At 41.8% G+C, this 27897-nt stretch overlaps 1 protein-coding gene across 4 annotated transcripts; it reads right to left on the reverse strand.

Moving 5' to 3' along the window:
- Window positions 1-846: 846 nt before the first annotated feature.
- Window positions 847-20004, reverse strand: WRKY22 (WRKY family transcription factor). Of its 4 annotated transcripts, none has more exons than XM_077395273.1 (8): window positions 18989-20004; window positions 5728-5810; window positions 5551-5641; window positions 4743-5057; window positions 3758-4093; window positions 1876-3117; window positions 1626-1739; window positions 847-1501 (listed from the first exon to the last, which is right to left on the reverse strand). In XM_077395273.1, exons 6-8 carry the CDS (start codon window positions 2172-2174, stop codon window positions 1069-1071), a joined length of 846 nt encoding a protein of 281 aa, XP_077251388.1. In that variant the 5' UTR covers window positions 2175-3117; window positions 3758-4093; window positions 4743-5057; window positions 5551-5641; window positions 5728-5810; window positions 18989-20004; the 3' UTR covers window positions 847-1068. The 4 variants fall into 4 exon arrangements, with proteins under 4 accessions (XP_077251388.1, XP_077251386.1, XP_077251389.1 ...); XM_077395271.1 differs by having other exon boundaries at window positions 5551-5648; XM_077395274.1 differs by lacking the exon at window positions 4743-5057.
- Window positions 20005-27897: the final 7893 nt, after the last annotated feature.

Here is a 27897-nt window from a genome sequence, read left to right on the forward strand (position 1 = left end):
GATCAAAGATCTTAAAGTCGTCGGATAAGGGAGGGGAGGGACACAACAAAGTGGACGGGGTCACTCTAGAACGGCACGAAATCTCTCTTTCAATTTTTTTTTTTTGACAAAAAAACAAAAACAGATCAGTAGGTTGATGATCGTTTTATATTTAATGCTTAAGAAACAGATTTTTCAGTTGGAAACCGAACAAATAAGGTATTGCCACGCCATCACATGTGACCTACAACCACAAAAAAGACTATTTTTTTGTACACATGGCACCTCCTTATTATGGGTTTCTCCCATCAGTCACAAAAGAGTTATTCAATCACGAGATGCCTGTAACAAGCAAACAAGCTGAAAACATCACACCCACCTTTTCTTTGATCTTTGTTTTACTTCAACTCGTAATATAGAAAGGAGGGGGGGATTGGATCTGCAACGACTAACGCATGGCTTGCACAGAATCATATTTGATAAAGCAGCATAGAAGAAACGAACTAAATCATATAAATATTCCAGGGAAATGATATCAGCACAACCATGTTTTGATATTTTTCACTAACACATGGTATTTAAGGAGTGGCCAAAGGGTTATTACAGTTCCCAAAAAGCTCTCAATAGGCAATTAAAAAAGAAAAGACAAACTGGGTCCGTGCAATTATTAAAACATGGTTGTGCTGATATCATTTCCCATATTCTATTCTGCAAATAAAAACGAAAGTCAAAATGACCATATAATTTAAGGGTCCCTTAAATTATCTAATGAATATCATTGCTACTAAGGCAGTAACCAAGGCCGTATGCGGCCAACTCATCCCTTTGGATACCCTCATTAAGGGGAAAGTTGAGTTGTGATGGCAGTGGAAAAAAAAGTATAATCCCATCTCTTTATTATTATATTATATATATATATGGCGAGTGAGAACAGAGAATAAGTCTGTTGAAAAAAAAGTCTCTTATACAAAAAAAAGTATTTTTGGAGAGATGCTCTCTCTCTCTCTCTCTCTCTCTCTCTGGTGGTGAGGAAAAGAAAAGGGGGTAGAGAGAACTTTAATCAATCTCATGATGTCATGGGTGTTGTGATCAGCTGCCACCTGCAGCGGTTGTGGCGGAGTTGTTAGGGAGCCAAGGAGAGGGGAACGCCACCGGAAAGTGATCGGCGGTGGAGTTAGCCTCCCGGAGATCTTCCAAATCCATGAACATATCATCATCGTCCCCCATCACCATATCTTCCAGCAGCAGCTGATCTGCCTCGTCTTCTCCTCCGTCTTCTTCCGTTTTATGCTGTTGCTCATCAACAGATGCCATTAAAGAGGTCGGAGAAAGGCCTCCCGTTGAGGCCTTGCTGGTCGTATACTTTTGTCGGGTGCTCCCAGCTAGTGAGTTGCGGTGCGTTGGGAGAGGGTGGTTATGCTCGGAGGTGTAGGTTACGACGAACGTGTCCGGATCGGACCGGCTCCGCTCCACCTGCTTCCTTGCAAGGCACCCTTTCGAGCTGCTGCATCTGTAATACCCCCTGTTCCGTCCACATATAATAATATTTACAAACAAACATGATGAACAAGACAGAGATGCAAGGCTGCTTTAAATAAAAGAAAAACCCCGCTAGCCCTAACCCCGGCCAACCTTGATTTACTTACCTTGGATAGGGCGAGCCCTTAATGGGTTTCTGACCGTATTTACGCCATGCCCACATGTCGGAAGAGAGGCCTTCGGCGGGTACCTGACAAATGACCCTCTTCTGCTGGTTCTTTCTGTAACAACAGTAGTAGTAGTGTTGAGATTTCAGACTAGAAAGAGAGACGATAATTGATTTTTTTTTTCTATTTTAAGGCTTAATTAATTAGCCCTATATTAATCTACAACAGATAAGCAAGAGAATTAATTTACCTTCGTCTGGATCTAGGGATTTGCATGGAAGGGGGCGGGGGCTGCTGTTCAAGTGTAGAGGAGGGTAGTGGGGAAACAGGTGTTTTGAAGAAGAAAGGGTTGCAGAGTTGCTCCAGTTCGTCAATAGCGGTTTGGGCAGCGATGGAATCAGAGAAGCAGAGAAGATCTTCATCACTCCTTTCCAGAAGCAAGGTAGAAATGAGAGCTAAAGGATCTGTACTTGCGATGGGGGGTGCGGGGCTGGCGGAGGAGGAGCACCTTCTCACCACCGCCTCAAGATCCCAGTCGTTGTTGTCCATATATACATATATATATGGGAAATACGCGGTTTCTGCTTCTATCTGCCCTTTTCCTTGTCTCTCTCTGCTATCTATCTAGGCATGCGCAAGAGAGAGATGAGGGGCACGGACGGAGGGGCACGGACGTCGCTGACTTGAGGAAATTGGAAAAAGAGGTAGCTTGAGTTTATGATTTATACACGGGACAAAAAAGCGGTTTTGTTTTTCACATGAGAAAAGACTATGGTTTTGAATTTTGATGGGCCAAATACCGCTTGTGGTTTTGCTTGACTTTGGGCAAATGTCAAAGGGGAGAGAGAGAGGAGGAGGATGGGTCCAAAGCTGTAAATAATAAAGTCGCACTTCCCCTCCTTGAATACACGCCGTCGTGTCGGTCCGTTGAAAAAGCTGCCACCAATCGCAAGTGGGCTTTGTGTTTGTGTACAGACTGTGTGTGAGAGAGAGAGGTGTCTTTATCTTCAATCGTGCGCGTGTGAAAGGGGGGATAGCGTGGGGACCAGAGCCTGCTGCCTTGCCTACGACTAGGCGGACGGTCAAACAACTCTCCGAAATCCATATTTTGCAAGTGGGCTTTTGGTTGTTTGGCACCCCACCCCACGGCTTAACTCTCTTCCCACGGCTAAAACGCGTTGCACACGCTTGAACGGGTGGTGGAAGGTGCGTGAGGGACCGACGATCGCAAGGATATATATAAGGCACTAGGCGCCAGCTTGGGATTCGTTGCAAACCAGCCGTTCCTTTCCCCAACATCCCCCCCGCTTGCCCCTCGATAGACCAAACCCTCGCTCAATTTGCTTTCTTACTCGCAACAACCAAGCCAACAGGAGCATACCATACCCCCACCCTCGCCTGCTCCATAATAATATTTATAGTGAAAATGTCAACCATAGTTGTACTGGATTCTTGAAGTGCGCTAACCGGTTCAAAACAATTGCTCTTCAACCTGCAAATAAAATTACTATTTATCATCATTCCAACATTTGCCGCATTCCCCTATTATTAAGAATAGGTCACATTTTATGCAGATTTCTCATTAGAAATATGGAAATACAATTTATCATATTTTGCTATTTTTTCTCCCTTTTAAAAAGCTTTTGCACAACTCAAAATCCCATATAATTGTTAGAAACAAGTTCTTACTTTATTGTGCATAACTATCCTGGACTTGTAGGATAATCATAATATGGAATTTGCTAGCATCCATCGCACAAGGCATTTCGCAGATGGGCTGTTGCATGTAATTGCAGCCACTTGGTGAATGAAGCAAAATCTGCTGAAAAGTGATCCGGTGTGGCTGCTCTCACATAAAATAGCCCATCCGCAAAAGGCCTTTTGTGATGAACACTAGCAAATCCCTCACTTCGCTTGAACAGCCTTCTCACCGTTATTCATTTCTTCAAACATTTTACCCTTGGATTTATACATGAAAGCCAGTTAACCTTAGGCAGAGAACAAGGAGCAGACAGTGCTCAAACATAAACACAGCCAATTAAGTGAGACCCATTAATAGAGATCTCATTACAGCTTGTAAATGGAACCCCCAACTTTGACAGCAGACAGTAGGGGTTTTGTAATGTTGTTACCCAACTAGGACCGTATCTGAATTATTTGCTTGGTTGTCAGCATACCCAGGTCTCATCCAGATCTTTACATGTCCTTCCCGGCAAACAATAAGAACCGATTCAGTTGTAAATATCAAGCCCGAAAGGGGTTGTGCATGCGCGATGTGCAACTAGGGGTGAAAGTTTTGGCACATCTCGCATGCTTGGAGCCTGTTCAAGAGTGCCCATTGGAGGAAAGTGGTACCAATGAGAAGACTGGTTCCCACCACTAAGTGTAGGCGATCCACCTGGAGGACATCAACGCAATGGCACCACAATCGCATCCATTACTAGATCCCATAAAAGCAACTGTGTGTCCTGCATGTAAGAGAAAAAATAACTGATGCTGTATATCTTATTAAAGGCTTGCCAAGATGTGCAATCAATAATATGGGAACACATGCAATAATACGGGTGAAAAGGGGAAGCAGCCATTTCCTTCAATCAGAAAGACAAAGAAACACCACTGCAAATACGTAACTCTGAAGATGAACTTAAGTTACTAAACATACTGGTTCACCTCTTAGCATGCATCATCAAACAACATCTGATAGAGATGGCTGTATCCATTTTAGTTGTCAGATGCATATGATCTACTAGAATGAGATCTTTAAGCATGTGAAACAATATATAAAGCAGAATAAGACAGGTTACACAAAGAATTGTGGAGTCAGAAAAAATTGAAAAAAAAAAAAACATTGTATACAGAAATACGAAATCTATCTCGAGGAAAAAAAAAACCATGGTCACAGGTATGTTTGAATATTTCAGAGTTATTAAATGTATGTCTTATAGTGCCACATGTATGGCGGGAGGATGCACAATAGCATCCCCAAATGCTCCTCTAGCATGCTACTTCTTACAGACAGGTTAACCAACTCGCTGTCATTGTTTCAAATAACCTTTTAACATGAAGAGGAAATAATCTTAAAAGAGCAAACTTAAGGCTGAGTCAAGTTAATAATACTTAATAATAGTGTGTTTATGATGATGAGGGGCGTAGCGGAGCTGTAGTAGTAGTAGTAGTAGCAGTAGCAGCAGCGTCCTTCTCTTGCGGCAAAAACGGAATGGGTTTGGTGGGAGCAGGGAGGCGGCCAATGCTATCAACCTTATCCCGCTGCTTGGGTGGGGGTCGTGCTGCTCTCGGCAACAGTCTCCCCTTCTTTTCAAACCATTCAGGCTTGAGCAACGCTCGGAACCCCAACTTGTTGTAATACACTCTCCTCACTGAACCACCTGCTGCTTCAACTGCTTCCCTCGCCCTCACTGTTACCCTTGATACCTGCACCACTTGCAATGTCACTTGCTTGTGCTTGTATTGCATGCAAAGTAAACCAAGGGAGAGACATTCCATTTGACTGTTTGTGATTTACATTTTGGCATTTTCTCAGCTCAAAATGTGAAATTCAATCATTCTTATTAACAAAGAATGCGTAGCCCAAGGTTACAAGATTTTTGTTTTTTATTATTGTCAGGGAAGCAGATACTGCTAATTAAGAGATTTTGGGTTGCCCTTTCAGAAAAGTAGTGGGTTATTTTCAGGAAAGCAAATACTGTGGATTTTTTGTTGCCCTTTAGGAAAAGTAGTGGGGGTGTATTTTGATCATTCTGGCATGTAGAAAGCACTTGCTCATTATTGCAATTGACAGAATGGTTATTTGGCTGTTGTAAACAAAGAAAGAAAAGCAAGTTGAGGAACTAAGGTGAATGTATGGTTATACAATAAAAGAAGAGGTTCATCCTGAAATAGCTTGAAGCTCATAAATGAAGGTTACCTCAAGATGAATTGGCCATTTTATATGTTAAGAAGAATCAGAACCACGGCCCTCAATCTTACTCCATCTTTTATCTGGTTCCCTATGGCACCTGTATCCTATTGTCACATATATAATCAGTCTCAAACAAAGCCATTAGACCATAAAAGGTATAAAACTACAAGAGGAATTCGGTACCTTGAGTGTTTTCATTGTCATCAGTTCCGATAGTCAATATGGCCTGCATTTATGAGTTTTGCAATCTTTCCCAAACCAACAGGCTGTTACAGAGAAATTGAGAAGGCACATTTCAAACTAGATAATAGCCCTGAAAGTATAATAGATTTCCACTACAATGATTGGAAAAGCAAAAAAATTTATTTTAATATTACTGTTTTGCATATCAGAAGTTCGACAGAAACATTTAAGGGCATGTCTGGTAACCAGTTTTTGGAGCGATTTTCAGATCCTTTTGCTCCAAAGAATGGGAACGGCAGTTGGTTTCGAGAAAGCAGCCTGCGTTTTCGTTCCAAAAGCACATTTTAGATGGATTTTTGCCAAGTGAAAAGGAGCCACTTCTGCAATTTACGCACCACTGGAATGATTTCGGAATTCCATGATTCCCGCTCTATTGGAATGGCTTCGAGGATGATTACCAAACACACCCTGCAGGAATTGGAGTCTCCAGGTTGAGAAGAACATGAATAAAGACAGGGTCATGAAATAACCGTAGTTACAACTATTAAGACAACCCATGGGTTGTCCAGCTTGTATATTTCATTATAGATGACCTCCGTTCGGATTATACGCCTCTTTATCCAAATAATCATCATAGTGTCATTGACAACTTGAACCAGCTTAAGAAAAACGTCATGTGGAACGACAGGGAAGAGAGATGAAAATATCATTTAGTTAGCTGGCACTGGGAGGCAGTCTACAGGCAAGGTTTTAAATTTCGGCTTCAGTCTGAATTTCGATTACCATAGAAACGGAAGCGTCGGTTTCGGTTGGAAATTTCAGTGGAAATCCTATAAAAACACGGAAGCGTATGGACACGTATGCAAATGATAGAATTTTAGAGATGAAACTTCAAGACATACTAGAACAAACAGAAATACACACTTAGAAACTATCACATAAGCAAGGCAACCATCTATAATGGTTTAACAATATTGAACGCTTAGTGACATATGCTGTCATACATGTGTGATAATTCAATGCATACTACATTTCACATGAAAGTCATATACAGTTGGGGCTCTCATAATTAATGCTCCATAAATTTATAATCTCTTATATCCTATTGCTAGACCAAGAACCAACATTGTTCCTACGTTGGCAATTATAATCTCTTATTTCTAATATCTAATAAAGAAAAAAATACAAAAATCTACTGATATAAGATATAAGAGAGTAGCTTCTGAAAAAATATTGTTCAACATACATATACACTTTACAATACTATATGTAGGTACAATCATGGTTTCAAATTTCAGTTACGGAATGCGTTTTGGTCCTCACCAAAACCGAAATTTTGGCCGAAATTTCGAAACGCATTCCAAAATCGAAATTTCGGCCGAAATTCGACAAAATCAATTAACAGCTATTTTTTCTCGTATAGAATTTCGACCGAAATTTCAGGATAATATTAAATAATTATCAAAAATCTCAATTTTTTGGGGAAATTCCATAATTTTCGGCTGGAAAAAAATATCGTTACGGGTATTTACCAATTTTGGTCAAAATTTAAAACCATGGGTACAACCTTCTTAGAAAATGTTGTTCAACATACATATACATTACAATACTATATGTAGGAACAACATAGGACAAGGAAGAGAAAAAAGAAAATGGAAAAGAAAACAGGTGTCGAAATCCAGCGATCCTAATAAAGAAAAAATATCTCTTATTTCTAATATCTAATAAAGTGTGTGTGTGTGTGTGTGTGTGTGTGTGTGTGTGTGTGTGTGTGTGTGTGTGTGTGTGTGTGTGTGTGTGTGTGTATTGTACCTCTTATTTCTAATATCTAATAAAGAAAAAATCTATGATTTGTGGACACGGAAATGAGTGTCATGTATCGACACGGACACGGAGTGTCGGGCACGGCAAATTTTCAAAATTTTAAAACAGGGACACGGCTAAAATAGAAAGTACATATAATCAAGATTTGCCAACACGGATTTGTGTGCTGAGTTTCAACACATACACATACATACATATAAAGTTACTAATGTTACAAACGCTTCTAGTAGTACATTTAAAAGTGTAAAGGAGTGTCGACATGTGAGGACACAGGTGTCGTGTCAGACACGACACGACACGACACGGGTGTCCACAATAAATTCAAAGTGTCGGCTGAATAATAAGAAAAAATATAAAGATCTAGTGGTATAAGATATAAGAGAGTAGCTTCTTAGAAAATATTATTCAACATACATATACTTACAATACTATATGTAGGCAAAACCTTCTTAGAAAATGTTGTTCAACATACATATACTTTACAGTACTATATGTAGGTAGAACATAGGACAAGGAAGAGATGAAAGAAAATGGAAAAGAAAACAGGTGTCGAAATTCAGCGAGACATTGATCCTAATCATATTTCATTACTTTCTAACCAAAAGAGTGTAAGAGACCGCTAGCTCATCCCTCCAACTCATCTCTCTCAAGTGAAAAGTGGTGTAAGACTGTTCATCTCTCCCTTCCCACTTTCTCTCTCAGTATTAGATGCTAAAAAAGAAATGAAATTTAAGGGGTGGTGAGATTGCAAGAAAAATCGGGTGATAGACTTATTTTCTAATACTTAATATCCTCTAATATTTATATATAAAGATGCCACCGGAAATATAAAATATAAGAGCCCCAACTCTAAATATTAATGCATAATACATACAACAAGTTTTACATGCCATTCACATAATATAATTATATAAAACATACTGATATAGTATACCACTAATATACTTATGATTTTGGCTTTGATATACGTGTCAATTTTGGTATCGTTTGGGTGTGGATAGAAACATAAACATTTCGATCATTTCGTGTCGGTTCCGGTGGAAATTTATAAGTATATTTGTAGGTCAAGATCGGAGGGTGACCATTCTTTTTCAGTAATCGGATTTGGAGATACAGGGAGGAGTAGGGTCAACTTTGGAGGTAGGTGATGGCTGGGAAGCATGGCTCCAACTTTAGCCACTAGGAGTCAAAAGATACTTTAAAGTGCCAAGTGACAATGCCGAGTTGAGAGATATTTTGAGATCCAGGGCCTCTTTCCAAGCGGCCAAGTGGGTATTGGAAGGCCTGCTCTAGCTCTCTCGTTTGCTTCGAGAATGACATATGGTGTGGCAATCTTCCATTGAAGGTCAACTTTTCTTGCCTCATCAAAATGGCATCACATCATGAGGCTAGTATAGATGGGTCCTCTGTCCATCAAGAGCGTAGGGTAGGCTCCGTTTCGCTAGAACTTCTTTGATTGGGAGCTGAATATGATTGTCTCCTTTGAGTGAAGTTGAAATCGGTCTTTATCAAGAGGCAGAGATAGGGCAAGTTGGTTTGGAATTGGAGCACGGACAGTTTATTCTCGTGCAAATCCTTTTCCAAGGTGTCAGTAGATTTTTGCTGGTATTATCAAGAAAAAGCGGGAATAGTAGATTTGAGATGGAAGCCGTATTCAGGTTAGCTCTAATGGTTGGAGTTAGAAGAACCAAGGGAGGAGATCAATCTAGGTTCAGGTTAGGTTAAGAAGTTTACGTTTCTCATTGCGGTATATCTATAATATATACTAAGCGTGAAGCACGCAACTTTCCATTTTGTCATTCACCTTTTCCAGGAAAAGTTTCTCTTGGAAAAACTTGTCTTTTTGCCTCATGTTTCATATTTGATAGTGAGAGGGCCAACATTATACCTAAGCATGGCATGGGTAGGGGCCACACTTTACACTATCTGATGGGTTCACCAAATCTACCGACCCACTATTTTACACCAAATGATATGACAGGGAGGGGCCCAACATTTTATGACCATTCTTAGCATGGGTGGGGTCCACCAATTTGTAACTTATGCTATAGATGGGTTGGGGGCCACCATCTATACCCAAAGTTATGCTTAGGATGGGGCCTACCATTTAACTCCTAACAATATTATGAGGTGGTGTCCACTATTTCTACCTAGCCCTATGAATTTTTTGTTTTGGGGACCAGGAGGGGGCATCATTTGTCACCTCATGTTTAATTGTGTGGGGCCCACCATTTTACTCCCATGCATATAGCTTGGGCCCGGAATATAGATCGACCAGATAGTCTATCTGGTCGATCCACCATTAAGTTACGTGCTAGTAGTCCTCTCACAGTGCTACCCCACTTTCACATAAAAAACAGAAATGCAAACACTTTTCACGCCAATAAAATCGTAAATAAAGGTGGATCGACCATATACACTTTACCATATATATATATATATATATATATATATATATATGAAAGGGTTCCTGCACACGTGTGCAGAAACAGGGTGGGGCCCACATTTTTTGGGGGTCCAAAGCATTCACTTGGAAGTCCCTTCCATGGATAGGGTATGGCCCAAAACTGAGACCCATTGGATCATCCTAACCCTGCCATTTGTGGAGGGGGAAAATGGGCAGAAACATGGACACACAGTGTCTGTCCATTTTCCCCCCACCTTCGATTGGGTTAGGACGATCCAATGGGGCTGATTTTTGGGCCACACGTTATCCATGGAAGGGCTTGCCAAAATGAATGGTTTTGACCCCCCCCCTCCCCTCCCGCGCCCCCCAAAATCTTTTTTTTTTTTTGGGGGGGGGGGGCACATTGTTTGGCTGATCCAAAGCATTCATTTGGTAGGCCCTCATATAGAGGTTTATACCCGTCCGTTTTAACCTCCACAAATGGAAGGGTTAGGATGATCCTATGAAGCTGATTTTTTGGGCACACCCTGTCTATATGAGGGCCTATCAAATGAATGCTTTGGATCAACCAAAGAATGTGGGCCCCCCTATGTTTGTGAGCCCTAGCTCACAAACACTTTTCCAATATATATATATATATATATATATATATATATATATATATATATATATATATATATATATATATGGGAAAGTGTTTCTGTTCAATCAACCAACTAGAAACAAAGTGGGGCCCACCCTATTTAGGTGATGCAAACCACTCATTTGATGGGCCCCGACATAGATAGGGTGTGCCCAAAAATCATCTCCATTGATCATCCTAAGCCTTCTGTTGGATATAGTGTATTGCCTAAGGGCATAGTTGTCTTTTTTGTACTTATCCTATTTAATATAAATACATAAGTGAGGGGGAGATTTTCCCAACTCACTTTTCTCTTCTCTCTATTCTCTCTCAACATGGTATCAGAGCCCTAGGGTTTCTGATCCCTAGAGAAACCTTTACCCTCCATCAAACCTAACCCAACCCCCTTCTCCCTCTCTCTAACCTAACCCTAACCCTAATTCTAAAACCGCTACAGTACGACTAAAGTACCTCCCTTCCCCTCTGTATTTTTCCATCACCACCCCCCCCCCCCCCAACAGTGCACAAACAAAAAATAAATAAATAAAAACCCACCCTATTTCTTGTCTTCCTCTATTCCTCCTCTTTTACCCTCTTCGAACAACGAAACCAAGCAACGTTAGTTTCATTCTCTTCCCAATGATCTAAAATCCTTTGAAATTGTTCTCTATCTCTTCGCGGCTTCAACTCTGGTCCTTATATCTTCTTGTTTCCCTATGGCTCATATATCTCGCCCCCATCCCTTGTCCCTGTCTCGGGGCCGCACTCTTTTCTCTAGATCATCGATCTGACTTCCTTTACCTTTATCCTCATCTATCTTCGTTGTACTTCTTTTGGTTTGCCGGTATCGTTGAGAGCTTCCCATACCTTTTGTCGTTCTTCTATCTATTGTCATGGATTCCCCAGATGTTACTAATCCTCCTCAGATCAGCCCTTCTCGTGCTGACACCCGCTCCACTACGGCGCCGGCCTCTTCTTCGAGTTATACTCCTTCCTCATACTCTCCGTCTGTGGACCATTCTTTTCCTCAGATGACCTCGGAGCGTCTAGACGGCCAACTACTTGAGTTGGAGTCTCGCTCTTAAGACCTACCTCCTCACTCAAGGTAAGGTATCCCTTATTGAGCAGGATCCCTCTTCTCCCTCGAATCCTACCTATGACCGTTGGCGGCAGGATGATGCCCTCATTCGCAGCCTTCTGTTGCAGAGTATGACCCCCCAGGTGTATAGACCACTGATGACCTTGCGTACCTCTAAGGCCATCTGGGATCATGCCGCTCTCATTTATTCTGGGATTGATAACCTCACACGTCTCTCATCCACGTACTCTGAGTGGATACGTCTTCAGCGCGATGATGCCTCTCTCTCTGATCACTATAGCCGGTTTATCTCACTCTGCCAGCAGCTCGACACCTATATGCCCCTGACCACTGATCTGGCTGTCCTTACTCGACAGTGTGACCAGTTCCGTGCTGTTTACTTTCTCGAGTCTCTGGGGCCAGAGTTGTTACCCTTTCGTCAGCAGCTTCTCGACTCTGGTTCACTTCCATCTATCAGCGAGATTTATTCACGTGCTCAGCAGTGCTTACTCAGTGCTTCTTCTACTGTTGTTCCTACCGACGGTTCGCCCTTGCAGCTTATGACGGCGGGTTCCGTTCTAGCCGTGGTGGTAGCTCATTCGGGCGTGGTCGCTGCCGTGTCGATCGTGGTGGTGCGGCGGCGATGGTGGTCGCGGCCGTGGTACTGGTGGCCGACCACGTTCTTACTGTACTCACTGCCGCCGAGAGGGACATTATATAGATACTTGTTACACACTACACCCAGAGCTTCGTCCATCTCGGTCCGCCCACCTTACTGCTGCAGATCCTATTGATGCTTTGCCAGCACCATCTATTCTTGGCAGCGCCCCCACCGCCCCACAGAGTGACACTATGACTATTTCCAGGGCCGATTACGATGAGTTGCAGCGTCTCCGTCTTAGCAGCCGCTCACCTACTGCCGGTTATGCTTAGCCAGGTAGTTCACCGGCCTCTCCTTACTAGCTCAAGTTCCTGGATTATTGATTCAGGGGCCTCGAACCATCTGACTGGTAATGCCTCTTCCCTTAGTTCTTTTTCTCCATTTTCTCCTGCGACTCATTCTGTTACTTTAGCTGATGGGACCTCTACACCCATCACTGGTATCGGTACTTTATCTCCACATTCTGGCTTTACATTATCCTCTGTTCTTTGTGTCCGCAAATCTCCTTTCAATTTAATTTTTGTTAGTCAAATTACTAAGAATCTACACTGCTCTGTCTCATTCTTTCCTTCTCACTGCGTTTTTCAGGATCTCACGACTGGGAGGACGATTGGCTCGGGCCGTGAGGTGGATGGCCTCTACCATCTCGACAGTGACTTGCCTCGTGTTGCCTTACACAGCTCTGTCGATTCGTACCTGTGGCATTGTCGTCTCGGTCACCCCCCTCTCTAGAAACTACACCAGACATCTACTGTTTCTTCCACTATTCAGCCTTTTGATTGCGTGTCTTGTCAACTTGGGAAACACCATCGTGTGTCTTTCCCCTCTAGGGTCCTTAGTCGAGTATCGCGTCCTTTTGATTTAGTACATTCAGATGTATGGGGTCCCTCACGTACTATGTCTTAGTTTGGCTATAGATATTTTATCATATTTGTGGATGATTTTTCTCGTGTTACTTGGTTGTTTTTTAAAAGATCGTTCTCATGTTTTTAATGCATTTCGTACTTTTTATGCTGAGATTACTACACAATATCAGTGCATCCTTAAATGTTTACACTGATAATGCACGTGAGTATCTTTCTAATTAGTTTAGCACATTTCTCTCGTCCCACGGTATCAGTAAGAAACTCCGTTACTTACTTGACATCACGCGCTCCCTCCTCTTTCATATGCATGTCCCTAAGTCTTATTGGAGCGATGCCGTTCTCACCGCTTGCTTCCTCGCAAATCGCCTTCCATCTTGTGTACTTGATGGCTCCTCCCTGTACTCGATACTTCATCCTACTAGTGATCCCTTTCCTCTTACCCCCTGGGTCTTTGGTTGTGCTTGTTTTGTACACAACGTATCTCCTGGTCTGGATAAGTTGGACCCTCAGGCTGAGCGATGTGTCTTTCTGAGCTACTCCCGTACACAAAAAGGCTATAGATGCTACAGCCCTCAGCTGAGACGCTTATTTATCTCGACCGATGTCACCTTCTTTGAGTTCAGCCCTTTCTTTCAGCCTACTACTGTCCGGGATGGCCTCTCTGATTCTCCAGTTCCTCTTCCCCTCCCTGATCTGGTCCCTTTTACTCCACCTATTCTTCCTTCTCCTACTCCTCCACCTTCTATTCCTCCTCCTCCTCTCACACAAATCTATTAGCGTCGCCAGAGAGATGTTGCTACTGCCCTGCCGCCTAAGTTGCCGTCCTCGCAGCTGGAGATCCCGATCTCCTCTTCTCAGGTACCTCTTTTACCATCTTCTGATAAGTTAGTTGATTCTCCTATTGCATCTCGTACCCGCTCTCGTACAACTGCTCATCCTATTTCTTTTGTGGTTTCCTATGACCATCTGACTCCTTTGTTTCGTAGCTTTGTCTCTTCCTTGTCTTCTGTCTCTTTACCCAGGCCTGTTTCTGATGCTCTTGCTCATCCGGGCTGGCACGCTACTATGGAGTCTGAGATGGGTGCCCTTCGTTCCAATCACACCTGGGATTTAGTTCCTCTTCCTTCTGGGGCACATACCGTTGGCTGTAGATGTGTGTTCACCATCAAACATTTACCAGATGGCACTATTGAGAGGCTAAAGGCTCGCCTTGTCGCCAAATGTTACACCCAGACCTTCAGCGTTGATTACATGGAGACCTTCTCCCCAGTTGCCAAGATTCCCTCTGTTCGTGTCTTCATTTCCCTTGCTGTCAACCAAGGCTGACCCCTCTATCAGCTTGATGTGAAGAATGCCTTCCTTCATGGTGACTTGCTTGAGGAGGTTTACATGGAGCAACCTCCAGGGTATGTTGATCAGGGGGAGATATCATCTTCAGTTTGCAGGCTACGCAAGTCCTTGTATGGGCTCAAGCAGTCTCCTAGAGCATGATTTGGGCGCTTTAGTGATGTCATTCTATTTGGCATGCGGCAATGTGCAGTTGATCATTCTGTCTTTAGTTGTCACTCTGAGGCAGGACATGTTCTCCTTATAGTCTATGTGGATGATATTATTATTATAGGCAGTGATACGATTGGTATATAGAAATTGAAGACCTTCCTACAGGCAGAATTCTCCACTAAAGACCTTGGACGCCTACGGTATTTTCTAGGGATTGAGGTAGCTTATTCTGGCAGCAATCTATTTCTTTCTTAGCGGAAATATGTGCTTGATTTGTTAGAGGAGACTGGATTTGTAAGGGCAAAGCCTGCTTAGTGTTCACATGGATCCAAACACCAAGCTAATTGCAAAAGAGGGAGACTTTATGGATGACCCTAGCAGGTACCGTCGTCTGGTTGAGAAACTTATTTATCTCACTGTTACTCCTCCAGATATCTCTTATGTACTTGGGGTAGTTAGCTAGTTTATGAATGCCCCCCGTACTTCTCACTGGGCAGCGGTAGTTCAGATTCTTCGCTATTTGAAAGGTGCACCAGGGAAATGTTTGCTATTCAAGAAAAATGGGCATGTTACAGTGAAAGGATTTAGTGATGCATATTGGGCATGATCTCCAGCAGATAGGAGATCAACCACGGGTTATTGCACCTTTGTTGGTGGCAATCTGGTATCGTGGAAAAGTAAGAAACAAGAGATAGTTTTTAAGTCTAACGCTGAGGCAGAATACCGAGCTATGTCTCATACTAGTGGGGAGATTCTTTGGTTACGGTCTCTCATGTTAGAGATTGGTTTCTCTGCTACTTCTCCAGCTCAGCTCTACTGTGATAATAAAGCTGCGATTCAAATAGCCACCAATCCCGTATTTCATGAGAGAACCAAACATATAGAGGTTGATTGCCATTTATTGGCCAGAGAATCCAGATGAGTGAAATACATGTTTCCTTCACTCGATCTGTGGACTAGTTAGCAGATATTTTTACCAAGTCATTACCTAAGTCAAAGTTAAATGATATTTGTAACGAGTTGGAAATGTATAATATCTACATTCCAGCTTGAGGGGGAGTGTTGGATATAGTGTATTGCCTCAGGGCATAGTTGACTTTTTTGTACTTATCCTATTTAATATAAATACATAAGTGAGGGGGAGATTTTCCCAACTCACTTTTCTCTTCTCTCTATTCTCTCTCAACACCTTCGATTTGTGGAGGTTTAAAATGGATGATTTTAAACCTCCACAACTATGTGTCTATTTCCATTTTAAACCTCCACAAATCGTAGGGTTAGGATGATCCTACGAAGATGATTTTTTGGGCACACCCTATGTATGTCAGGACCCATCAAATGAATGGTTTGGATCACCCAAACAATGTGGGCCCCAATCTGTTTGTATTCTCATGTTTTTCAAGCTTGAAGTTAGTGAAGCTTATCTTCCTGTCTTTATTTTTGGAACAATATTATAAAGATTTACTATAGGGAAAAAAAGGAAAATTACAGCAAGGAAAGGGCGGAGATTTCCCTACACCAAAAACAGCTCTAATTACACCTTGCTCGAAAGAGAACTGGAGTGAAAACGCAAAAAAGGAAATATCAACTCTATTGAAGTTTTTATTGTTAATTGGAGCAAATCCAATTCATGGTGTTTATGTTCTCCTCTATTTTCTTTGAGTAATTCTAGTGTATGATTAGTTTTCTGTTGGCTTGAGTGATTTTCATGGGTCAACATTTGTACCAAAGCATGTTTTGATCCTCAAGGGCTATGCCATGGGTATTTTTTGGTTTAGATTGTTGAATCTTCCTTCGATTCCTTATGAGAGATATCCAATCAATCAGAATGGAAGTTAAAGAGGGTCTTCATCCTGATCGTGTCCTTTATATAGAAACAAGAGGCCAGGGAGCTATTTCCTTGACACAAACATGATAATTTGGCTACATGAGAATTTGAACAAAAGCTGAAAAAATTGATCCAAACTCACAAGGCAGTGGAATAAGTACAAACTATAGAGACAGATTCACCAAAATAACTTTGAAAAGCAGGATTATCCCACCCAAAAAGAAGAGGCTCTTCTTCTAAGGCATGAGCTTCTTCTCAATCCTGTCAATCACCAGGTCACAAAGGCCTTTACGCGGACGACCGACACATAGAGGCATGCTTAGGTAGGAATTAGGATCGAAGCCACCCTTTCATCCTAATATTCGAGCAAACTTATCACATCAACATAGCCTAATCTCACTCCAATTATGGACGACTTGGCAACTTTAATTCTTTGCCTCGATCCCACTTCATAACAAATCATAAGGTAAAGCACTTTCTCTTCCTCTGCAATGCTACAAAAGAGTCGTACTGGTATACTATAAATGGGTGATCTCAACACCCACAGAATCATCAGGAAACCATCAATGAGGCCTCCAAGCATTGCTTTGTCGATCAATCAACTAAGCTACTCCGCAAAAATCATGAAAAGGGCCAAGGAATCTACCTACCTAAGGCCCCTACAGATTTTGAAAAAGCCTCTAAGTGAGACGTTCACCAATACCGAGCACCCCATAGAGAAAATGCAACACTCCAACCAATCCCTCTACCTATTCACAAACCCTATGCGCCCCAGCAAGCAATCTAATCAACTCCCCTATACCGAGTCTTATGCTTTCTCCATATCAACTTTGCAAAATATGCCACCCCTGTCACTTTTGTCATAGAAGTCCATGCCCTCGTTAGTGATAATTGCTCCATCAAGAATTTGCTTACTATGAATGACGGCACATTGGGACTTGGAGATTAATTTCCCAAGCATCACGTCCAACCGCTCTACATGAACATTAAACACCCTGTAGATACTGCTCATCAGACTGATAGACCAAAAATCTATCAATCTCTCCGCTCTCTATCCCTTGGGAATAAGCGAGATGAACGCGGTGCAATGCTCCTGCTCAAACTAAGGCCATTATAAAACTCCCAAAAATAAGCAGTTAAGCCCCCCATTGGTAACACATTCCTGGAAGAAATCCAAATACAAGTCAGAGCTCGATCCACTTTCATCAGGAATAGAGTTTCATCAGGAATAGAGCTTACCTCCTTGCCAAAAGGAAACTGTAGCTACTCTTGGTCGAACTCAACCAATGAGTCAAACTTGACCCTTCACATCAGGCACGGCGAGCGGACCTTCCTCTGAAGAATATAAGGACTAGCAAAATCTGACAATCAGCTGAAATCGTTGCCGGGCTGTTGCTACGAGTCCCATCTATCATTAAGGCTTGAATGTAGTTCGTCCTCACACTGTCAACACTGAAAACATTTTGTATTCTTGTCTCCTCCTTGTCGCCACTTTGTCTCTTGCAGGATGACTCTATTTAACTCTTCTTTTAGAGTAGTCCGTTTTAAGTTTTCATGAACTTTGAGAGGGGCCCCCTGCCCCCTGCTTAGTGTCCACGTCTTTGATTCTCTACAATAACTTAACCTTCCTTAGTTCCTTAGTGCAGCCTAACCCATCACCATTTAGCCCACATCCTTAATAAGTTAATTTACCCATTAGACTCCGACTTTGAGGCCACCAATCTTGAAGCCACTCTTACATCTTTGGCTCCTCAAACCCAGCGAGCTTGATCCGAAAAGGGGAAGGGCCTCATGATACCATATTTTGGATCCAGTGAAATAGGAGAAAGTTCCAATCTTAGCTTGGGGAGGGCCAACTGGATTGTCGCAAGAAACTAAGAACTCCAACCTAAGGAAAACAAATAATGATAAAATTTGCTCCATTGTGAGTCCCGATTACTTGACCAAGTGAATGGAGCGCCTGTAAGGGGTAAGTCCACCAATGAACGCCTCCCATCAAAGTCAGAAAAGGCACTCATAGCAGTAGAGATGTACGGCCTACCCGTCCTCTCACACGAACTGGGTGACACTGAAGTCACACCCCTATGCACCAAAGAGCCTACCATTGACTTCAAATGAGGTGTCATATAGATTAGAAATTATGGGATCCAACCAAAATTACAGGATAGATTAAGCAAGCAAATAAAATTATAACATACTCACCAGTCCAAGCATAATTAGAATTAAAAAAACAACACATTCTTACAATGACATTAAGTTTGAGTTTGGAGTCGAGAATTCTTAATAAAAAGCAAGATTCAAGAGGAATATCAAAGCAAGCCTATTTTGGATGGATTACTCAAAAACTAGTCGAAGAGAATAGAGAGATAACAAGAAAGACTTCCTCTATATCACTTGCTTGCAAAATGATGTTCAATAGTGAAGAAAAGGAAAAAAAAATAGAAACCCTAGAATGGGGAGAAGGGGAGTTGTTACCTGGAAAGTGAGGGAAAAGGGGTTTTTGAAGCCTCTCTTAGGGAGGCGGCGACAGAGAGGGGTCTGGCCGCCCTCGAAGCCGAACTTCATTGTTCCTCTTGCTTTCTGCCCTCGCCCCGCCGTCTTCCCCTTCCCAGACCTAATCCCCCTCCCTTTCCTCTTTTTCTTCTGCCTCGCTCCTTTCTTGTCTCTCAGTTCGTTCAACGCAAGGAGGCTCGACATCTGGCAATATCCATGCCGGAATGCTCCTTCTATCCCTATCGGAATAGGAATCCTGGAAACATCGGAGATGATGATGATGGTAATGGTAAGATTGTGGTTGCTGGTCTCGAAATGGATAAATGGCCGATTGCGGTAGCTGTTAAGGACGATAATGTCTTCCAGATGTTATTTTTTTGAAGTTTGTCTACTCGTAGACAAGGGAGAGAGGGGATAAGCTGAAATGAAAGGAGAATGAGGTCTGCAAAATGAGAAAACCAGTTAGGGTCCCTATGACTTCAGATCTTGCAAAGTGGTTTGATGGAGGTAGAGGTCGGTAGAAATGGAGGTAAGTTTGTGATGAAGGGAGGTAGGTTGTGATTCCGCCGGATTCCGAGGGGTTACCGGAGAAAAATGAAACTAGTGTTGATAGGAGGAAGAAGATGATATCAATCAGAAAAAAAGGAGGAAGAAGATGGTGCTCGGATTTGCAAGGAATCTTGTTGTGGTGGTCGTATCCGAGGAAGAAAATGGTGGTGGCAGTGGTGGAGCTCCGGCAATCTCGCCGGAGAAGACGATGAAAGGCCTCTCTCTCTCTCTCTCTCTTCCCTCCCCTCTCTCTCTTTCGATCTCTCGCTACCTTCCCTCTCTCGGCCCTGGTTTTCCGCCGAAAATGGCAGATGAAGGTGGCGATGGTGGTTTAGGGTCCGGGCATTGGTGATGGCCGGCAGTGATGGGTCGGTCGGAGAAGATGATTCCCAAACCCCTTTTTTCTTCTCTGAGATTCCTCTCTATTCTCGCTGCTCTGATTTTAATGAAAATGAGAGTCTGCCCTAATTCTGCCTTTTTACAAGGAAATGACATATTTCGCCCCCGCTTCTCTTCCTACGGACAGCCCAATCTAGTGTATTTATTGTTAATATATAGAAGATTTGACGTAGGGGGGTCAAATAAATCGTATAATGACACAGGGGTCTAGCTATAGCAAAAATGACATAAGGGGGTCAAAACGTTGGTTTCAAAGTTGCTACGGACGAAAATACCCTTCCAATGAAGACACGTTTTTGCTTTATACTTTTTAAAAATATTTGTTTTATTTTCAGATTTTCAGGTGACATGACTGCTACTTTTTCCCTCCTCTTTAGACCTGGCAAAAAGTGACCCGGACCCGCGGGTCCACTCGGCCCGCCCGTAAATTTACGGGTCCGGGTCACCTTAGAAATTGACCTGCGGGTCCACCCTGCCCGTCAAAAGTGGGCCGGGTCGAGTGGACCCGCGGGTGCCCGTAGAAAAGTGCAAAAGACGGTTTTTTTCTTATAATTGTCATATTGTTTTACTTTTTTCCGTAGTTTTCTTGGTAATTGTCATATTTTATATGTAATTTTTTTACTTTTGACCTTTTTGCGTTAATTTTTCATTTCAAACTTACAAATTCTGAGAATCTTTCAAAAATCCGTAATGATTACTTCTCTTTATTCTCTTTATTGCTAGCCACCTTTGCCCCAGACCGTACTTCACCCAATCTTTGCAGCAAAGGAGGGGCTACAAGCCGAAAAATAGCCCAGGAGAAGATGGCTAGCAAATCCCTAAATAAATAAAAAAACTCTTAAGAAATACGTCAAAAATCCGGGTGACCCGCGGGTCGACCCGGCCCGTACGGGCCGGGTGCGGGTCCAATGTCAATGACCCGTAGAATTTTCCGGGTCACTTTGACCCGGCCCGTTTGACCCGGACCCGTACGGGCCGGGTCAAATCCGGCCCGGCCCGCCCGTTTGCCAGGTCTACTCCTTTTCCATTTTTGTCTTTTTTTTACCACTTATCTTCTTCCCCATTAAACCCACTGTAGCACTATTCCTTGCCTACAAACGTCCGGCGAGCACGCCCTCCGTTAAACCCATTTGAAGTTTTGAAAACCCTCTTCGTCTCTTTTCATTTTGTCATTTTTTAAAAAAACCCTCTTCGTAAAACCCACTGTTTCCCTCCTCTTTTTGTCTTTCCTTTACCACTTATCTTCTTCCCCATTAAACTCATTTTAGAGCTTTGAGCACTGTTTCTTGCCGCTGCACGTCCGGCCACTGGCGAAAAAGATGTTGAACGTCAGACATTGAATGTCTTCCTCGTGCAAAAGAAGATAGTAGGGGATTAAGATTAGGTTGTTTTCCAATGTTATTTGAGGTTTATTTATAGTATTTTGCACATTTCAGCTTATGTTTTTTTTTTTGTTTTCTTGCTTATATCAATGGAAATATGTTGTTTTTGTTATTTACGGTTTGTTTTCTTTATTGTATGTGGGTGGAAGAAGAAGAAGAGAGTAATGAAAAGTGTGTTATTTTTGGTTTGTGTAGTGTATGACCCAAAAGTGTAGTGTATTTAGGTTCTTGATGACCCCCATCCTCCTCCCCTCCCCTCCCATCCCAAATAATGGCTTAGAGAAGCCCCAAAACCCCATATATATACCTGGTAACCCTATATAGGTACCTGAAATAGGTGATATGACTTTTAAGAATTAAAAAGCATTTCAGTTTCCCTCTCTTTCTCTTCCCTCTTCTCTCTTCCCTCTTTTCTCCTCCCGTCTGTGTTTTTTTTTTTCCGTCCTCTTCTCCGGCGATCTCTACGGGTCTGTTTGGCTCGTGAATCTCGGCGGGAAGGGGAAGTGAAAGGGGATTTGTGCAGAATGCAATGAAAGGACCTTATGGGGGTGGGGTTTTGAAGTAACGTTTGGTTGTAGGGATGCTTACTAGGATTTTGTTGGAACTAAATTCCCAAATGCCATTTGGTTACAAGAATTTAGCGGAAGATATGCGACGAAGTAGTGCGTGGAGCCTCATCCGTCGTTTGAGAAGGCCATTCCTGTTGAAATTCTAATATAGAAACTCGGTTTTGGGGGTTTACCATTCCGTTCTCATTGGAGAGCCACGTGGGCCGACCGTATCCCGACATTGTTGTGGGTGTTTTGACCATCGGGTTTGAAAAACACAACCAAACGACGTGCCGGCATCTAAAATTCCCACGAAATTCTAATGAGATGCCTCATTTTTGACAACCAAACAGAGCCGTAGGCAATCTCTCCGGCGATCTCGACGAAGGTGAAGCACGTATGAAACCTGGAAAACAGTAAACCCTACCTGGTCTCAGTTTATTTTTCATGATTTGTCTTCGGTGTGAGTACGAAGTAGAGATGTAGTTTGTAGTCAGTTGACAAATTTGTATTTTCACCTGTCATAGTAGAGATGTAGATGTAGTTTGTAGTCTCACCTCTCATACTAAAAGCTTTTGAACTACATTTATGCTTTTGAACTTTCCATGAATAAAAGCTTTCTTAACATCCATTTATTTTGAGCAACAAATTCTTGAAACTAACAAATAAAGATTAAGATTAAAGAAATTGATGCTTTAACAATAGGAGTTGAGTGTATATTTAGAGAAAAAATAAACCATTTGTGGCAAACACACCGTTCTTACAGTTGGGGTACATGTTTCCAGATGGCATTCTTATACAATCACATATCTTTCTCCGTTGCCTTCACCCCCTTGTTATCTTTCATATTATTTTCTTTACTATCTGAAAGAAATAATTTGCAAATATTTTATTTAAAAGAAATGTGGCAGTGTGATATGATAATGCGCAAAGGGTGGTTATGCTCCATAAGATATTGCTATTATTAGTAATTCAAAACTCATGCTATCCCATTTAGCTTTGGTGTTAAATGTGAAAGTGCTTGCGAAAAGAAGACAGACATGAATTTGAAGAGTGTAGGGATTGAATTTTTGAGGGCCCATAATCCCTTCTCTAATACCATGCATAGCTCCCCTCTATTGCCCTTGAGAAGCCCCCCTTAGGTACTAATAACCCCTTTTTTGTAGCTGAAAACCCATGACTTTCAACTTGACGACCATCTTCTAGATTTGATGGACCCTCCAAGGGTACTTCTTCTACCCCATTTGAGGGCCCATAATCCCTTCTCTAATACCATGCATAACTCCCCTCTATTGCCCTTGAGAAGCCCCCCTTAGGTACTAATAACCCCTTTTTGTAGTTGAAAACCCATGACTTTCAACTTGACGACCATCTTCTGGATTTGATGGACCCTCCAAGGGTACTTCTTCTACCCCATTTGAGGGCCCATAATCCCTTCTCTAATACCATGCATAGCTCCCCTCTATTGCCCTTGAGAAGCCCCCATTGGTACTAATAACCCCTTTTTGTAGCTGAAAACCCATGACTTTCAACTTCAGGACTTTTTTCTGGATTTGATGGACCCTCCAAGGGTACTTCTTCTACCCCATTTGAGTGGCCATAATCCCTTCTCTAATACCATGCATAGCTCCCCTCGGTTGCCCTTGAGAAGCCCCCCTTAGGTACTAATAACCCCTTTTTTGTAGCTGAAAACCCATGACTTTCAACTTCACGACCATCTTCTGGATTTGATGGACCCTCCAAGGGTACTTCTTCTACCCCATTTGAGGGCCCATAATCCCTTCTCTAATACCATGCATAGCTTCCCTCTATTGCCCTTGAGAAGTCCCCCTTAGGTACTAATAACCCCTTTTTTGTAGCTGAAAACCCATGACTTTCAACTTCAGGACCATCTTCTGGATTTGATGGACCCTCCAAGGGTACTTCTTCTACCCCATTTGAGGGCCCATAATCCCTTCTCTAATACCATGCATAGCTCCCCTCTATTGCCCTTGAGAAGCCCCCCTTAGGTACTAATAACCCCTTTTTGTAGCTGAAAACCCATGACTTTCAATGGGGTAGAAGAAGTACCCTTGGAGGGTCCATCAAATCCAGAAGATGGTCCTGAAGTTGAAAGTCATGGGTTTTCAGGGGTTATTAGTACCTAAGGGGGACTTCTCAAGGGCAATAGAGGGGAGCTATGCATGGTATTAGAGAAGGGATTATGGGCCCTCAAATGGGGTAGAAGAAGTACCCTTGGAGGGTCCATCAAATCCAGAAGATGGTCGTGAAGTTGAAAGTCATGGGTTTTCAGCTACAAAAAGGGGTTATTAGTACCTAAGTGGGGCTTCTCAAGGGCAACCGAGGGGAGCTATGCATGGTATTAAAGAAGGGATTATGGCCACTCAAATGGGGTAGAAGAAGTACCCTTGGAGGGTCCATCAAATCCAGAAGAAAGTCCTGAAATTGAAAGTCATGGGTTTTCAGCTACAAAAAGGGGTTATTAGTACCTAAGGGGGGCTTCTCAAGGGCAATAGAGGGGAGCTATGCATGGTATTAGAGAAGGAATTATGGGCCCTCAAATGGGGTAGAAGAAGTACCCTTGGAGGGTCCATCAAATCCAGAAGATGGTCGTCAAGTTGAAAGTCATGGGTTTTCAGCTACAAAAAGGGGTTATTAGTACCTAAGGGGGGCTTCTCAAGGGCAATAGAGGGGAGCTATGCATGGTATTAGAGAAGGGATTATGGGCCCTCAAAAATTCAATCCCTACACTCTTCAAACTCATGTCTGTCTTCTTTTCGCAAGCACTTTCACATTTAACACCAAAGCTAAATGGGATAGCATGAGTTTTGAATTACTAATAATAGCAATATCTTATGGAGCACAACCACCCTTTGCGCAGTATCATATCACACTGCCACATTTCTCTTAAATAAAATATTTGCAAATTATTTCTTTCAGGTAGTAAAGAAAATAATATGAAAGATAACAAGGGGGTGAAGACAATGGAAAAAGATATGTGATTGTATAAGAATGCCATCTGGAAACATGTACCCCAACTGTAAAAACGGTGTGTTTGCCACAAATGGTTTATTTTTTCTCTAAATATACACTCAACTCTTATTGTTAAAGCATCAATTTCTTTAATGTTAATCTTTATTTGTTAGTTTCAAGAATTTGTTGCTCAAAATAAATGGATGTTAAGAAAGCTTTTATTCATGGAAAGTTCAAAAGCATAAATGTAGTTCAAAAGCTTTTAGTATGAGAGGTGAGACTACAAACTACATCTACATCTCTACTATGACAGGTGAGAATACAAATTTGTCAACTGACTACAAACTACATCTCTACTTCGTACTCACACCGAAGACAAATCATGAAAAATAAACTGAGACCAGGTAGGGTTTACTGTTTTCCAGGTTTCATACGTGCTTCACCTTCGTCAAGATCGCCGGAGAGATTGCCTACGGCTCTGTTTGGTTGTCAAAAATGAGGCATCTCATTAGAATTTCGTGGGAATTTTAGATGCCGGCACGTCGTTTGGTTGTGTTTTTCAAACCCGATGGTCAAAACACCCACAACAATGTCAGGAGACGGTCGGCCCACGTGGCTCTCCAATGAGAACCGAATGGCAAACCCCCAAAACCGAGTTTCTATATTAGAATTTCAACAGGAATGGCCTTCTCAAACGACGGATGAGGCTCCACGCACTGCTTCGTCGCATATCTTCCGCTAAATTCTTGTAACCAAATGGCATTTGGGAATTTAGTTCCAACAAAATCCTAGTAAGCATCCCTACAACCAAACGTTACTTCAAAACCCCACCCCCATAAGGTCCTTTCATTGCCATTCTGCACAAATCCCCTTTCACTTCCCCTTCCCGCCGAGATTCACGAACCAAACAGACCCGTAGAGATCGCCGGAGAAGAGGACGGAAAAAAAAACACAGACGGGTGGAGAGAAGAGGGAAGAGAGAAGAGGGAAGAGAAAGAGAGGGAAACTGAAATCAATCTGTGGGCCCGTATCACGTCTTCCGCACGAGACAAAACAACACGGCGTGGATACGACAACTGTTTGGACTGCGATCTGTACGGACTACAATCCTCAAAATCAAGTCATTAGTGGGAAACTCCTTATGGTATTGTAGACACCCCCATTTTGCTCTGCTTTGATCAACAAAGAAATTAGGGTTTCGCTGTCAATTTTTCAGTATTTTCCATTCCCGTGTTCGTCCCTTACACTTTCTCAAATCTTTCTGGTCATTTCTGTAATGTTCTGATTTTTCTGCTAAAATGTTGAGTTATTCATGAGAATCCAGGAGTTCAGGGAGGTTACCTTAACAAACAAATTTTGTTGCGATCATCAAGATGAATTATTCGGATAATTCTCGAAAATGATTTTTAGGCACAACTTAATGGATGGTTTGGATTAATCTGCAGAAATTGTATTTTGGTCACACAACCGATTTACATTGTGGCTATTATTTGGACGGTTGGGATCATCTTATGGGTATTATGCAAGGGGGACAACCAATATACGATGTGGCTGGGAAATTGGATGGTTTAGATCATCCTATGGTGTAGACCCCATTCATTTTTTTAAGCCATAATACAAGATGGAAATTCGGTTGATTTGAAATGAGCTTATTAATGCTTAGTGTGCATGTTGTGAGGTAAGCATTAGCTTTTGGGAATTCATAGGGAAAAACATATATGCACATGGGAATAAGTGGGTCCTTCAAAGCTACAAAAATTATATTCGTTGGGTTGTTGAGAATAAAAATTGCTTACTTTTTGAGGAGGTGTTTTGGTTTTATGTATGGTAATGATTCCAAACCATGAGTGGTTTCTATAAAAATGAAAAATCCATACATATGATTCGGTTGGTGTTGAAGAAAATTTGTGAGAAATACACATGGGACCCACTTGGGATTATCTCTTACCATTATTCAAAAAAAAAAAAAAAGATGCTCTTACCATTATTCAAAAAAGATGCTAAAAGGCATGCAAGGTTGAATTTTTCTCATATTTTGAACAAGGCATCTTAATAAGGACCCCACATGGTTTTTATTATGGAAAGGTGGTGATGTTGTTGCTCAATTATTAGAATTTTTATATAAAAGGCATCATTGTTGCTACAAATAAAGGAGAACACCATTGAATGCATTCAAATGGGTTTCGGTTGTTATTGGAAGGGTTCACATTAATCTATTCTTGGATTCCCTTTTGATTAGAAATATTGATCATTTAGAATTCCTATTCTATTAAAGAAACTCCAAGATGGGTATTTGAGGTGGATTCCTCAAAACAAGGCTTATAAAAAAGAGAGCAAGCTCTCTCTCAAAAAAAAAAGAAAAGAAAGGGAGAAGCCTCGATATCTCTCTCTCTCTCTCTCTCTCTATCCTTTTAACTCCCACTCTCTCTATCTTTCTCTCTCAATCATTTTCACTCTCATATTTTCCCTTTCAACCTCTCTTCATATCCACTTGAGAAAACAGTAAAAAAAAAAGAAGAAGAGGAAAGCAAAAGCGGATCGCACATAGGCGATATTTTGGAATTTTTTTGCTCTCAGATTCGTCGAGGAACTCCACCATAGGTAAGTCTACTGTTCTTGAATTTTTTTTGAAATTATTTGGTATTTTTCTAGATTTTTGCATGGTTTTTTAGCATTTAAATGACTTAAATTCAATATTAATTGTTTGTGCTAAAACTCACGATCTGTATAAGTGTTTCAAATCCGTTTAGTCCCAAAATTTAATACGATGTTCTACTTCAATAGAGTAAAATAACTATCGGATCGGATCGGACATTGGATCAACGGTTCTTTAGAATTTGAAGTGAAGAGTGGTATTTTATTTAAAATATGGGCTGAGAAATTATGAAATTCGAAAAAATAGCCATCTCGGGATGATCTATTTTTCGGAATTTTAAATTTTTCTTGTGTTCATCACATCAGAACAAGGTTGGAAGATGTTTTCCAGAATCGTAATTTTATCAAAAATCGTGTTTTAAAAATGAAAACTCTTCAAAAAACA

This window comes from Tasmannia lanceolata, unplaced genomic scaffold (assembly GCF_043159265.1).
Source record: "Tasmannia lanceolata isolate RefF3 unplaced genomic scaffold, GAP_Taslan_0.1 ptg000013l, whole genome shotgun sequence".
NCBI lineage: Eukaryota > Viridiplantae > Streptophyta > Magnoliopsida > Canellales > Winteraceae > Tasmannia > Tasmannia lanceolata.

Coding starts and splice junctions, on each gene's coding strand:
- WRKY22 (XM_077395274.1), bottom strand. CDS start 2,174: ATGGACAACAACGACTGGGATCTTGAGGCGGTGGTGAGAAGGTGCTCC. Junction 1,740..1,875: donor ATCCCTAGATCCAGACGAAG/GTAAATTAATTC, acceptor CTGTTGTTACAG/AAAGAACCAGCAGAAGAGGG. Junction 1,502..1,625: donor AAGGGCTCGCCCTATCCAAG/GTAAGTAAATCA, acceptor TGGACGGAACAG/GGGGTATTACAGATGCAGCA.